The 14793-nt window shown below is 49.9% G+C and overlaps 1 protein-coding gene across 3 annotated transcripts in view; it reads left to right on the top strand.

Moving 5' to 3' along the window:
• DHCR7 (7-dehydrocholesterol reductase) overlaps positions 1-14793 on the top strand; it is a 150871-nt gene that overhangs the window by 95452 nt on the left and 40626 nt on the right. The window contains exon 1 of one of the 3 annotated variants that reach the window (XM_075326629.1): positions 14579-14664. The exons of the other annotated variants lie outside the window; for them this stretch is intronic. Coding sequence (XP_075182744.1) covers positions 14636-14664 — 29 coding nt within the window. The 5' untranslated portion in view covers positions 14579-14635. Of the gene's footprint in view, positions 1-14578; positions 14665-14793 lie in introns of those variants that run through there. 3 annotated transcript variants of the gene reach the window in all.

Genomic DNA, 14793 nt, shown 5'->3' with positions numbered 1-14793 from the left:
CTTTTTCCGCAGGTTGGTCCCTGAGGATTTTTACCATTATCTATGGCAAAAACCGCAGGTACCTGCGGAAAAGAAGTAACATGCACATTAATTCCGCAGCGGAAATTCCGCAGCTAAATCCGCAGGTATAAAAAAAACGCAGTGTGCGCACAGCATTTTTTTACACCCCTAGGTTTTGCTGGGGAATGACTGCACAAATGTTAGAAACATTTTCTGCAGCAAATCCGCGGTAAATCCGCACATAGCCTTAAAGTCCCGGCTGTATAATCAGTGATTTTGTTGCAAAGTATATATCTGACAATTCTTTCCTGGTGTGACTAATGCACGCTAAATATTTGCACGTTTAAAACACAATATTTATTCATGACTACCATTATGGCCAACGTTAAACTTTTCATAAGGGTTGTCATACATGTTTCCTTGTGTCATGATGAAGCAAATGTGTCTGGTTATGGAGGAGTATTTATGGATTCTCATTTGTTTATATTGTGCCATAACTACAGTTTGCTTACCGGCATAGATTTGGAGTGGACGATGCTATTCTTTCTCTGTTACATACTGTACATTCATTTTTGGAGAATGACGGAACCACTGTGTGAACGATGTTCTTTGATTTCTCGAGCGCGTTTAACACCCTGCAGCCACTCTTACTACACAAAAAGATGATTGATATGAAGGTGGAGGAGGGGATGAGAAATTGGATAACTGACTACATATCTGACCCGCCACAGTTTGTACATATGGGAGCAGTTGTGTCTAGCAGATTATTGAGCAGTGTAGGTGCCCCTCAGGGAACAGTGCTAGTGCCCTTTCTATTCACACTGTATACATCAGACTTTCGGTATAAATTATTATTATTTATTATTATAGCGCCATTTATTCCATGGCGCTTTACAGTGAAAGAGGGTATACGTACAACAATCATTAACAGTACATAACAGACTGGTATAGGAGGAGAGAGGACCCTGCCCGCGAGGGCTCACAGTCTATACTATAGACTCTATAGGGCATGGGTGATGGTACAATAGGTGAGGACAGAGCTGGTTGCGCAGTGGTCTACTGGACTAAGGATTATTGTAGGTTGTAGGTTTGTTGGAAGAGATGGGTCTTGAGGTTCCTCTTGAAGCTTTCCACGGTAGTGGAGAGTCTGATGTGCTGGGGTAGAGCGTTCCAGAGTATGGAGGAGGCACGGGAGAAATCTTGTACGCGATTGTGAGAAGAGGAGATAAGAGAGGAGTAGAGAAGGAGATCTTGTGAGGATCTGAGGTTGCGTGCAGGTAGGTACCGGGAGACTAGGTCACAGATGTAAGGAGGAGACAGGTTGTGGATGGCTTTGTATGTCATGGTTAATGTTTTGAACTGGAGTCGTTGGGCGATGGGAAGCCAGTGAAGGGATTGGCAGAGTCGCGAGGCTGGGGAATATCGAGGGGAGAGGTGGATTAAGCGGGCCACAGAGTTTAGGATAGATTGGAGGGGTTCAAGGGTCTTGGAAGGGAGGACAGAGAGCAGGAGGTTGCAGTAGTCGAGGCGGGAGATGATGAGGGCATGCACTAATGTTTTTGCTGATTCTTGGTTAAGGAAAGCACGGATACGGGAGATATTTTTGAGTTGTAGTCTGCATGAGGTGAAGAGGGCTTGGATGTGCGGCTTGAAGGATAGAGCAGAGTCGAGGGTTACTCCAAGGCAACGAGCTTGTGAGACTGGGGAGAGTGAGCAACCATCAAGTTTGATGGAAAGGCTTCTTGGAGGGGATACAAATCTGATTTTTGCCACCTTCAAAAATTCTCAGATGACTCCGTGGTAGTCGGATGTATTAGGGGGGACCAGGGTGAAGAGGAATATAGAAGGGTGGTGTCGAACTTTGTGGATTGGTGCCATGGTAACTATCTACAACTAAATGTTAAGAAAACCAAGGAGTTGGTGGCCAACTATAGCAGGAGAAAGATGGAATGTTTACCGATCACTATTGCTGGTCAGGAGGTGGAGCACGTGGAGAGTTACAAATATTTGGGGGTCCACCTGGATAGCAAACTGGACTGGAGATGCCACTCAGAGATGGTCTATAAGAAGGGAATGAGCAGATTGTATTTCCAAAGAAAACTGAGGTCTTTTAATGTGTGCAGCAAAATGTTAGAAACGTTCTACCAGTCGGTAGTGGCAAGTGCCATCTTTTTTGCACTCATATGCTGGGGTGGTAGTGTGCGGGTCTCTGATGCTAATAAGCTGAATAAGCTTATGAAGAAGGCAAGCTCCGCTGTTGGCTGCAATCTGGACTCTTTTGAGGAGGTAGTGGAGAGAAGAACTCTGAAAAAGTGTATGGCGATTATGAATAATAATGCACATCCATTATATGAGCTATTCATAAGACAGAAGAGACCTTCAGTAACCGGCTAATCCTTCTGAGGTGTAAGAAGGAAAAATATAGGAAATCATTTGTGCCAACTGCTATGGGAATGTACAACAATAACATTAGTGTTAAATCATCAAGGTGAATGTTTACTTCTTTATTTCTTCTACTTCTCAATTTACCCGTTTATCACTGTGTATGACCTAATCTAATGTATAATGTTCTTCTGTCAACTCTACTGTCTTGTCAATTACGTGATTCAAGTTATTATTTAAGTTGTGCTGCTGTGATACACTTTATTGATCCCGTGGGGAAATTATGGTATCGTATCGTAACGTATTTGCCTTTCAGGTGCTCTGATGAGAGGATACAAAATGCTACTGTGCTGCCCCTGAAGCGGTTGAACCACTCAGATCCGGGTGTAATTACTCGTGGCTCGAGGGTCTCCGGACCTGGGGGCTAGGGGCCACACTCAAATGGAGAAGGGGGGTATTTACAGGGAAAGGTATAGATAGTTTGTGACGCCACTCATGGTGTGCGGTAACGGGGAGTACTGCCGCTGCCCTTGGGAGTACCCGAGGTGATGGAGTGGGGCAGCCAGATGACGTTACCCTCCACGGGTAGGGAAAGGCTGGGATGGTGGTGCAAGGGGGAGCGCAGGGTCGTTGGTTGCAGGGGTTAATTAGATACTCACTCAGCAAAAAAGCAGACACTGATGTCACGGGCGGAGGAGGGGACGCTGCGCTCTCCCACTGCTCGGGTTCGGCTGCTGCTGCCGCTGCTCTGTGGTGGCTCGAGCGGTGGGCCGGATCCCGGGGACTCGAGCGGCGTTCCTCGCCCGTGAGTGAAAGGGGGTTTGATTGGATGGTGGGGATTGGGTTATTGTCCGTGACGCCACCCACGGTTGTGGTGAAGTTGGTGACACCACCGCTGCTCTGGACGGGGATCCCGGGAGCGGTGACAGGGAGCAGCTTTGTTGTTAGTTCTCCCCTCCGTGGGTAGGGGGGTTGGTTGTCCCGGGGCCCGGTGATGGGGTAGGGATGGATGGCAGGCGGGTTACGGGGCCTGGTGAGGTGCAGGGTCGCGGGGGCAGCGCTTTGCCGCACGGCACGGTGGTACTCACTCAGGAAATGATGAGGACACAGTTCTCGGTAAAACACACGGCTGGATGGACGGGTCCCACAGACGGCTGCGGTGTTGTTTCTCCCGGCAGGTTGATGGTGACTGCCTTTCCCTGCACCTACGTACGGTAAATGGTTCCAATGGGTTCCCACTGGTAACCCGCTCCCCAGCTTGGATATGGGCCGGAGGAGCCCCTTTTGCCCGCAGGCTCTGGCCCTGGGAACGGTAGCCTTGGCGGTGGCTGTGTTTCCCTCTCACGGTTGGACTGTTGCCTTCTGTCGGGACTTGGCTGCTGGCTAACCCAGGAGGTTCCCTTCGCTGACGGATTTGGCAAATTCACGGTGACTCCTAGCCTTGCCGGGGTCCGTAAGCCCCTGCCAGATGGTGCTGACTTCTCTTTGTGTACCGGTCTGGTACGGCCGGGCCACCGCCCATCCACGGTCCTTACGGTAGACTCCGATAGGCCACTCCTGCAGACGGTCACCACCGTCTGCCAACCTTGCTGATCTGTCCGGGCCACACACCCGGACGCTGTCAGATAGTTGCTCCACCACCACTTTCCTTCCTCTCTCTTTCACCTCAAAACTGATCTGTCTGCTTTTCCCGCCTCCAGGACTGTGAACTCCACGGTGGGCGGGGCCAACCGCCTGGCCCACCCACCTTGTGTCAACATCAGCCCCTGGAGGAAGGCAACAAGGGTTTGTGTCTGACTTCGGTGTGCCTGACCGGGAGTGTGGGGTGTGTAGGTGTTGTTCTCTGTGGCCCCTGGCTGGTCCAGGGCGCCACATTCCCCCTTAGTAAAATGCAGACTGTCCACGGGCTGCCCGTCCATCACCGGTTTTATTTTCACAACTGGAAAAGATAATACGGTAAAACAGAATACATTTATAATAACATCTTCCCACATTGGGAGGTACTCTTACTATAAACGTTGCGTAACGGTACGGCTTCCGCTCTCTCGCATCCAAGCAACCTGGCCCTGATGCTGCCCCTAAGCAAACAGGCAGCACCCCTTGACCCCAGTCCAGCACAAGTTGCCCGAGCGGGTTCTGTCCTTTTCAGGGGACCCACGTCCATGGGGAGCCCCTGAAACCCCCAGAGGATCGCCACCGGTTCCGGTGGTGGCTGGGCCCCAGCCTGCTCCACTGCGGGCCCTTCCTCCAATCTGCCTCTCCGGAGGCGGTAACGGTGAAAGCCACAACAACATTATTTACATGCCACAAGTTTGTGGTTGCCCTGCTAGTTCTCGGGCTTGTCCGTAGTAGTTTCTACGCATAATTTGAAAAGGGGGTCCCAACGGGGACCAGTTGCCGGCAACGACCGGTTCTAATCAAGCAGCAAATCAGATGAATCTTCTCGGTAATCATTCACTTATCATTCATTTTAAACGGTACTTTTAACACTGGTGGTCCCAACGAGGACAGCTGCAACGGGACTCCGCTGCCCTTACTCCGACTCTTCGGTGTCGGCTGGGGGAGGGGACGCGGTGGACACCCGGGCCTCCTGGCTGCCCCTCAGCTTGGCATCCAGCGCAAACCACCCCCTCTCCCCACAGTGCCGGGTGTACTGTACCAGGTCGCCCGGCATCAGGTCACTGCCTGGGTGCTCCTCTGGCAGGTGGGCATTAACATCCCGCCGGGCTATGAAGACTTCGGCCTCCAGGCCCGGTTCGTATATAAAGCCATAGCCCCGGCGGACATCGAACCGCCTCACCTGCCCTTCATACAGGGGGCCCCGGACACGGAAGGTTGCTTGGCGGAGGCTCTCTTTCTCCCGGATCGTACTGGCCACCAACTCCGCCTTCTTCCTTTCCCTTTCCGCGATCTCCGGGCCCAGCGGTGTCGGCTCCCTGTCCCAATACAGGGCTGCTGCGAGCTCCGGCGCACGGGTCGGGCCCCGCGAGACCTTCTGGACACTGCCCACCACTGGCAATCTGGGTGGAAGGTCCCGCGGTGACTTGGCCTGGGGTGCTGCTTTGCAGCGGCAACCCGGCGCAACCTCAGCCGAGGTGTGGGGGATGGGCACAGGGGCTTTCCTCCGCTGAGCCTTCTGCACGGAGCGGCCTGTCGGCTCCGGCTCGGGAGGAGTCTCTGTAAATGCTTCCGGCTCGGGCTTTTGTACTTTCCAGGGCAGCACTTCCGGTCGGTCATGGGCTCTGGCTACAGGTCGATCCGCCTGGACGGACATGCAGGGTACCGCTACCGGTTGCGGGGGTAGCGGGCCTAGTGGCGGGGTCACGGCAGCCGATACGGGTAGCGAGAGAGGTAGCAGGGCGAGCGGGTTCAGACCGGGTCCCGCAGCCACGATGACCGACCCACTAGGGGTACCGGGGCGTGGGTCACTCACCCTCCCTTCCGAAGCTCCCTCCTCTTCGCGTCTTCGTACGGTCGCTATAACCTCTGCCATGTCGGCCTCCCACTCCTCCAAGAGGAGCTGCATCTTGACCTGCAGCCGTTGTTGGAGCTGCGCGGTCCGGATCTCCACCCACGCCGCGGTTCCAGACGCGGGGGCTACGGTGCTACGGGACGGCATATACATCTTGCTGGCGGCCTCTCCCAGGAACAAGATGGCCGCAGGGTCCTGGCGTCCCTGCTTTTATAGCCGCTGGCTACATGCGGCCGTACGCCATCAGTCCCCCTCAGTCTCTTTTCGGCTCCTCCTCTACAGGGGCGAGGTTTTGGCCTTCGCGCCTCCACTACGGTGGTACTCACTCAGCCAATGATGAGGACACAGTTCTCGGTAAAACACACGGCTGGATGGACGGGTCCCACAGACGGCTGCGGTGTTGTTTCTCCCGGCAGGTTGATGGTGACTGCCTTTCCCTGCACCTACGTACGGTAAATGGTTCCAATGGGTTCCCACCGGTAACCCGCTCCCCAGCTTGGATATGGGCCGGAGGAGCCCCTTTTGCCCGCAGGCTCTGGCCCTGGGAACGGTAGCCTTGGCGGTGGCTGTGTTTCCCTCTCACGGTTGGACTGTTGCCTTCTGTCGGGACTTGACTGCTGGGAAACCCAGGAGGTTCCCTTCGCTGACGGATTTGGCAAATTCACGGTGACTCCTAGCCTTGGCGGGGTCCGTAAGCCCCTGCCAGATGGTGCTGACTTCTCTTTGTGTACCGGTCTGGTACCGCCGGGCCATCGCCCGTCCACGGTCCTTACGGTAGACTCCGATAGGCCACTCCTGCAGACGGTCACCACCGTCTGCCAACCTTGCTGATCTGTCCGGGCCACACACCCGGACGCTGTCAGATAGTTGCTCCACTACCACTTTCCTTCCTTTCTCTTTCACCTCAAAACTGATCTGTCTGCTTTTCCCGCCTCCAGGACTGTGAACTCCCCGGTGGGCGGGGCCAACCGTCTGGCCCACCCACCTGGTGTGAACATCAGCCCCTGGAGGAAGGCAACAAGGGTTTGTGTCTGACTTCGGTGTGCCTGACCGGGAGTGTGGGGTGTGTAGGTGTTGTTCTCTGTGGCCCCTGGCTGGTCCAGGGCGCCACACTGACAACGTAGTAAACCAAGTCTCTGGGTGCCGCTGCCCTCTTGGGAAGCTTGTTCGGGTCCCGTCCCCTGCAGTACCGCTCGGTGGTCTGTGGCCTGTCTCGTGGCACCGTATTTTAGAGTGTCCTTTGTGGCCCGTCAACTTGGAACTTTCCGGGCCCCGCTCCCTGTTGTGGCTAGCAAGAGGAGCTTGCTCTCAGAAGCTCACGCTTGGGATTTCAGTAGGCTGCTTTGCTTGGAAAGCCCTATCCCCCTCGTTGCGCTAGTGCCCCCGATCTCTGAGCTTGGTGGGAACAGTCCATAGAGGCCCTGTCCTCCGTAGGTTAATTGCCAGGTTGCTTGAAGCTTCTTCCCGACCTAGGGTCCATGTACCCCGTCGTGCCTTTGGACCCAGCCCGGCTGTTGAACTGTGGCTGCTGGCTATCCTCAGAGATCAGCCCAGCACCCAGTCACAACCTCCCGCGACTGGGTCTCCGACTCCTCCGGGTCCAGACCACCATCTGCGACCTTGTCTCCTTTCCCCTGGGAGCTCCAACTCCCTGCTTCCTCGAGCTCCTCACTGCTCGAGGGCTACCACAGAACTAAACTGTCACCTCCCACCTCCCTGCCTGACCCCTAGGTGGGTGGCTCTATTCCAGCTTAAGCAGCCCATTAGTGTGCCTGACAGGTGTGATGTGTGGTATAACTAGGATTTGTGAATGCTGGTGGAGGCGGTACTGCAAGATGGGGACCCAGAACCATGGGGGTTGAGCCCTGCATGGGGAGAGAAAGATTTTGAAGAACCCTGTGACGACCTGACTAGTCCAGGGCGTCACATTACCCCTCTACAGTCCCCCATTATTGATGCACTGTGTATTGATGCACTGTGTCACAAAGCCCCCTGTAGTTACCTGTATAGATATCTCACCCCACCTATTTTTTTTTCCTACTATAACATTTTTTTTTAGTAACACATTTGCTTTGCATGATTGTATTGACTAAAACAAAAAAAGTATGTTCTCCGAAACAAGACTTGAACAAACATGTTTCTGTTTAGGGTTCACACAGACCAACACTAAACAAGGAAAATGCCTGAGGCAGCCATGTTTGCTGAAAGTTTTTCCCGTTCTCATGATGCACCTTTTCTCACATTTCCATTGCATAGGTGACAACTATCGGATCAGTGTTGGTCCGAAAGCGAATAATCAGAAATGGGAACTTGTGTCTCCAGTTCTCCTTTGGCTGCAAAACTGCAGCCAGGAAAAGTTGTATGAAATAACCAGGGTCGGTCTGGCCCACCGGGGTAGCGGGTAATCCCCCGGTAGGCTCCGGGCCCTCAGTGGGCCCCCGTGCCTTATATAGTGCGGGGCCACTGTACAGGGCCGCGGAGCCGCTTGTGTCTCAGAGCCGGCGTTTATTGGTGGGCAGACTGGGCAGCTCATCCAGCTCCCCAACGCTCTGAGGGACCCGCAGCCTTTCAATCAAAAACTTCAGTGATCATACAAGTTCTGTACGATCACTGAAGTTTCTGCAGTTGCAGGACCTTTAGTGACATCACATGTGTCATGTGACTCACCAAAGGTCCTAGCGGTGCACTGTGGCAACTATTCGGCTATGTGCGCACGCTGCTGATTTGGTGCAGAACTTTTCTGCACCTTCTGCCCAAAAAAGGCACCAAAAATGCATGTGTTTTTGGTGCATTTTTGTGCCATGCGTTTTTTTTCTGAAATTAATAACTGGAGCTCTAAAAAAAAAAAAAACGCAGGAAAAAAATGCACCAACAATTTTCTGCATCAAATCTGCAATTAAAAAATAAGCAATGTTTCCACAGGACTTCAGAATTCTCATTGACCTTGCTGGCATGAAGATAAACATGAAGATTTGGGCCACAATCTGCATCTGCAGCAAATCTGCATAAAAAAAAAAACGCACCGTGCTCACAAGGCCTTCATGTAAGTCTATGACGATGATAGGCAAGTGCAGCACTCGGCTATCTTTAGCTATTCTCAGGGGCATGCACGTGCATCATCAGTTTCTTCATATAACTCCTCCTAACAATGGTCAGGAGAGCGTCCAGGAAATCATTTTGACGATCAATGGGGTCCTGGAGATAACACACCAATCTAAGGGGCCTCATGCAAAATAGGTTGAGCTAATATTCATCTACATACAGTACATAGGAGCGCTCTCTCTGCTGAATGTTTTATACCAGAGAGCCACTGCGAGACCTCTTTAGCAGCAGTTGATGGCGATTTATTTATCTGAGAACAAAAGTAATGCCAGTCTGAAATCGGACATACCAAATCCTTATCTCCACCAACATCATCTGTCAGGAGTGTCAGGAGGCCTCCATACACATTAGACTGGCATTTTGGCCAAGCCTGTTATTAGTCTACTGTGTATGAAGAGTAGAGGTGAAAACTTGTTAAGGCCATGTGCGCACAATGCGTTCTATTCCGCAGCGTGTAAGTCACTGCCTGTGCGACTCAGAACGCAGCTTTTTCAGCTGCATTCTGAGACGCATTCAGCAGAACGCAACGTGTGCACATTCCTGGAAAATTCATGCTTTCTGGATGCATTCTCTGCCATAGACAGAGTGGGAAAAGCTGCCAGAACGCACATTTTTCACAGTGCGGTCCCACTCGGCTCTGCAGCATCCCCATAGACTTGCAGCAGAGCCGAGTGGGACCGCACTGTCAAAGAGAGCGCGGCTGGCTGCGAGACAGAGCCGTGCGATCAGAATGAACTCGGATGAACTTCACCCGACTTCATTGTGATCGCACGGCTCTGTGCGTGTGCTGCGGCTTGATTTGCGGTCACACGTGAAGGACTCACCTGTGATCGCAAATCCCCTGAGTGACTGCAGTGAGCCGCGCGATCAGCTGTGCTTTCACTCAGGTTACTCGCGGCCACAGCAGCAGTCCTCCACCGGAGAGCAGTGGCCACGAGTAACCTTAGTGACAGCACAGCTGATCGCGCGACTCACTTCAGTTGCTGCATGAAGCTCACAGGAGCGGCGGTGTTCTACTGTCGCTCCTGTCAGCTTCCGATGTAGGAGAGCTGGAAGCGTCGTGGGACCTTGTGTGGATTACGTCGGACCTGGAGCTTTTTTTGAGGGATTAATAAATTGGTGAAAGAGGGGGGGGTTGTCTTTCATTACAAATAAAGGATTTTTTGGATGCGTGTGTTTATTTTCTTTAACTTACAGGTTAATCATGGAAGGTATCTCGGGGAGACGCCTGCCATGATTAACCTAGGACTAAAGGCCCCGTCACACACAGAGATAAATCTTTGGCAGATCTGTGGTTGCAGTGAAATCATGGACATATTGTTCCATTTGTACACAGCCACAAACCTGGCAATGATTGTCCACAATTTCACTGCAGCCACAGATCTGCCGCAGATTTATCTCTGTGTGTGACAGGGCCTTTAGTGGCAGCTATGGGCTACTGCCAATAACTCCTTATTACCCCGTTTGCCACCTCACCAGGGCAATTCGGGATGAGTCGGGTAGAGTCTCAGGACTGTTGCATCTAATGGATGCAGCAATTCCGGGCGGCTGCTGGCTGATATTGCTAGGCTGGGGGGCTCCCCATAACGTGGAGCTCCCCACCATCCTGAGAATACCAGCCTTCAGCCGTGTGGCTTTACCCTGGCTGGTATCCAAATTGGGGGCGACCAAACGTCGTTTTTTTTTAAGTTATTTATATATTTTTTTAACTGCTCGATATAGACACGCCCACCGGCGGCTGTGATTGGTTGCAGTGAGACAGCTGTCACTCAGCGTGGGGGAGTGTCTGACTGCAACCAATCATAGGCGTCGGTGGGCGGAGGAAGCAGGGAATACGTGATGGATTAATGAGCGGCCGGCATTTTCAAAAGAGGAGAAGCCGCTACAGTGTGAACGCCGTGCAGCGCCACGTCGGTGATCGTGGATCGGTGAGTATGAGAGAGGGGGCGGGAGTGAGAGACCGACATGGACAGAGAGAGAGAGAGACAGAGAGAGAGACCGAAAGACCTGCGTTTATTATGTAAAAAAAACATGCAGATTGCTAGTAAAAAGCAAGTGAAATGCATTCTTTCTTGAAAAATATGTGTTTAGACATTTCTCATTGACTTCAATGTTATTAAAACGTTGCTAAAATGGCAAAAACAATTGACATGCTGCTTCTTCAAACGCAGAGATTTTGATAAATTTTCCGCAACTAAAATGCAGCGTTTATAACAGCATAGTGTGCACAAGAAAGCCCTAATTTCCATAGACTTTGCCTGGAAATCAAAATGCATGCAATTTTGCATTAAAATGCTGCAGCTCAAAACGCTGCTGCAACGCATGAAAAAAAGCAAAGTACACACATAGCCTAAAGGGAAACCTTCATTTAGGCCATGTGCACACTGGAAATTGACTTTTTCTTAAGGAAAATCCGGACCCTCTAAAAGAATCCCGCACCTGCGGTAAAAAACGCACCGAAACGAAATCCACATACGGTTTTACTGCGGTTTGGTGCTGTTTTGGTGCGGATTTGCTGCGGATTTTTACAATTATCTATGGCAAAAACAGCAGGTACCTGCGGAAAAGAAGTGAAATGCTCATTAATTCCGCAGCGGAAATACCACGGGTAAATCCGCAGGTATAAAAAAATGCAGTGTGTGCACAGCATTTTTTTATACCCATAGATTTTTCTAGGGAATGACTGCAGAAATGTTAGACACATTTTCTGCAGCAAATCCTTGGCAAATCCGTGGTAAAATCCATGGTAAATCCGCAGCGTGCGCACATAGCCTAATACATGCCAGGACCACCCCTATGACTGGAAGCCAAATGCTACCAAGAGGAATAAAGGTCAATTAGTCCAGGCAGTGGGGCTCTAAGTGCTAGTGCTGTGCAGATTAAAAATGTTATTAGGTTGCAGTTTTGTCGCTTTTTTTTTTTTTTGGTGCAGTTTGTTGCCCAAAACTGCACTTTTCTCCTTCTCCCAGCAAAGTCTATGAGAATTCCAAATAACTGTGCCCACATTGGTCTTCTTATTTTGCCTTAGATTTTGGGTTGACAAAAAAAGTGCAGTATGTCAATTATTTATGCGTTCTATCCTGCGTTTTTTAGCTCTTCCAGTCATTGATTTCACTAAAAAGACACATGCTGGAAAAAACGTGCAAAAAAAGCATGCGTTTTTGGTTGTTTTTTTTTTGCATTTTCTGTTTTTTGTGCACAAATTTTCTGCAGCGTGCGGACATAGGCTTGAAGGTACGCTCACACAAGCGTGAAAATCGGACGAGTGCAATGCGAGAAAATCTTGCATTGCACTCGGACCTATGTTAGTCAATGAGGGAGAGCAGTTAGTCAGGATGCTGCGATTTTCTGCTAGAGCCGTATCCCTCGCACCCATTCAAGTGAATGAGCACGAGAGATACATCGGACTGCACTCGGATGTTATCCCAGTGAAGTGCGATATACGCACAGACTGACAATGGAGGAGAAGGGAGGATTAACCCCTCCCTCTCCTCCACAGCGCCCGCACTCAGCTTCACAGTTATGACCTGATTGCAGGATCGGGTCACAGTCGCATGACACTCGGCAAACACTCGCAGCAGAGCCTGAGCCGGGGGTCATTAGCATATCGCATCCGATGCTGTCGCATCGGATGCCATACGCTCGTCTGAGTCCAACCTAACCTGCAGACTAAAGGCGGCATTACACGGTACGATATATCGGGCGATATATGTCGTCGGGGTCACGGAGTCCGTGACACACATCTGGCATCGTTAGAGATGTCATACCATGTGACACCTCCGAACGACTGTTAACGAGCAAAAATACTCACCTTATCGTTGCTCATTGACACGTCGTTCATTTCCATAATGTCGTTCCTCCTTCTGCGCGCTAGTTGTTCGTCGTTCCCGTGGCAGCATATGTCGCTCCGTGTGACACCCCGGGAACGACGAACAACAACTTACCTGCGTCCCACCGGCAATGAGGAAGGAAGGAGGTGGGCGGGATGTTACGTCCCGCTCAACTCCGCCCCTCCGCTTCTATTGGGCGGCCGCTTAGTGACATCGCTGTGACGCCGAACGAACCGCCCCCTTCAGGAAGAGGATGTTTGACGCCCACAACGAGGTCGTTAGGGAGGTAAGTACGTGGGGTGACGGGGGTTTAACGACTTTGTGCGACACGGGCAATGAATTGCCTGCGACGCACAAATGACGGGGGCGGGTGCGATTGCTCATGCGATCGCATGATAAATCGTTGCGTGTAATGCCGCCCTAACTCCATATCTGCAGGTTAATAGTGTATTTTTTTCACATGACCGGTTCCCTTTAAGCCTGGAAAAATTCCTTATTTTTGTGTTGAAAAGTAAATAAAGAGAGAGGGAGGGAACATCTTTTATAGATAGAGAGATAGAGAGAGATAGAAGTGGGATAGATAGATAGATACATAGATAGATAGATAGATAGATAGATGGAGAGAAAGAAAGGGGGATAGATAGATAGATAGATAGATAGATAGATAGAAAGAGGGATAGATAGATAGAAAGAAAGAGGGATAGAAAGAGGGATAGAAAAAAAGAGGGATAGATAGATAGATAGATGGAGAGAAAGAAAGAGGGATAGATAGATAGATACATGATAGATAGCTAGATGAGGGATAGATAGATAGAGGGATAGATAGATAGAGGGATAGATAGATAGATAGAGGGATAGATAGATAGATAGAGGGATAGATAGAGGGATAGATAGATAGATACATGATAGATAGATAGATAGATACATGATAGATAGATAGATACATGATAGATAGATAGATAGATAGAAAGATAGAGGGATAGATAGATAGATAGATACATGATAGATAGAGGGATAGATAGATACTTGGACACACGTTGCGTTTTTGCTGCTTTCTTTAATTGTTTTTTTCATCAGATTTACCGTATCTATGCAAATAAAAAGCAATGAGAAAATGCAAAAGCACAGCTTTTGCCTTTTTGCTACGTTTTTGTTTTTAATGAAACTTACATTATTTAAACATGTACTGTTTTCAAATTACACCAAAAACTCAGCAAAAAAAATGCAGCTTTTTTTTTTTTTTACTGCCAAGAGAGCAGATTTTGCTGCAAAAATAAATGCAGCTCCAAAAACATACAGATAGGGAATTTAGATTGTGATCCCCAATGGGGACAGTGTTCCTGATGTATGAAAAGCTCTGCGGAATATGTTAGCGCTATATAAAGATAAAGATTTATTTTCATTTATTTTATTTAGCAAAAAACGCAATGTGTGAACATAACCCATTTTGTTAAATATTATACAGTACAAAAAATAAGCAGCGCTCCAATTGAAAGTGAAAAAAGTGTAGGATTTTTTTATTAGCCGATGTGGCAACGTTTCGGTTCCACAATAGAACTTTTTATACAAAACTATGAAAATCTCTCAGTAGATATCTCAGTATATGTATACTCTGTAACGCACAGTGTCGCTGTATACAGTGTATCCTCTCTGTGTATTGTGATGGTAACGTGCTGGGCTCAGATGGTTTGAGGCGCCTGCACCAATCCAGATGTCTGTGTGCAGATGATGTGTTTGCTATGGCTGGTGCCATTGGTGAGGAGGATGAGGGTGTCACACAAGGGGAGGAGGCCAGACTGAGGAGGTAGAGCTGCCTGCAGACATTATCCTGCCAGCACAAAGAATCTGCATGGAACCAGGCCCTGACACACAAAGCAGGTAAAGCGGATACATCATTATCTTATTTCTCTGTATGTTTTCTTGTTTAAAAAAGGCAAACAAAATTGTAAATCTGGAATATATTATACAGGGAGAGATCTTGCATGATGTGCCCATACAGTATAGGGA

Source organism: Anomaloglossus baeobatrachus, chromosome 10 (assembly GCF_048569485.1).
Source record: "Anomaloglossus baeobatrachus isolate aAnoBae1 chromosome 10, aAnoBae1.hap1, whole genome shotgun sequence".
In the NCBI taxonomy this organism is placed as follows: Eukaryota; Metazoa; Chordata; class Amphibia; order Anura; family Aromobatidae; genus Anomaloglossus; species Anomaloglossus baeobatrachus.
The sequence above is the reverse complement of the archived record's forward strand: the minus strand, read 5'-3'. Positions and strand labels throughout refer to the sequence as shown.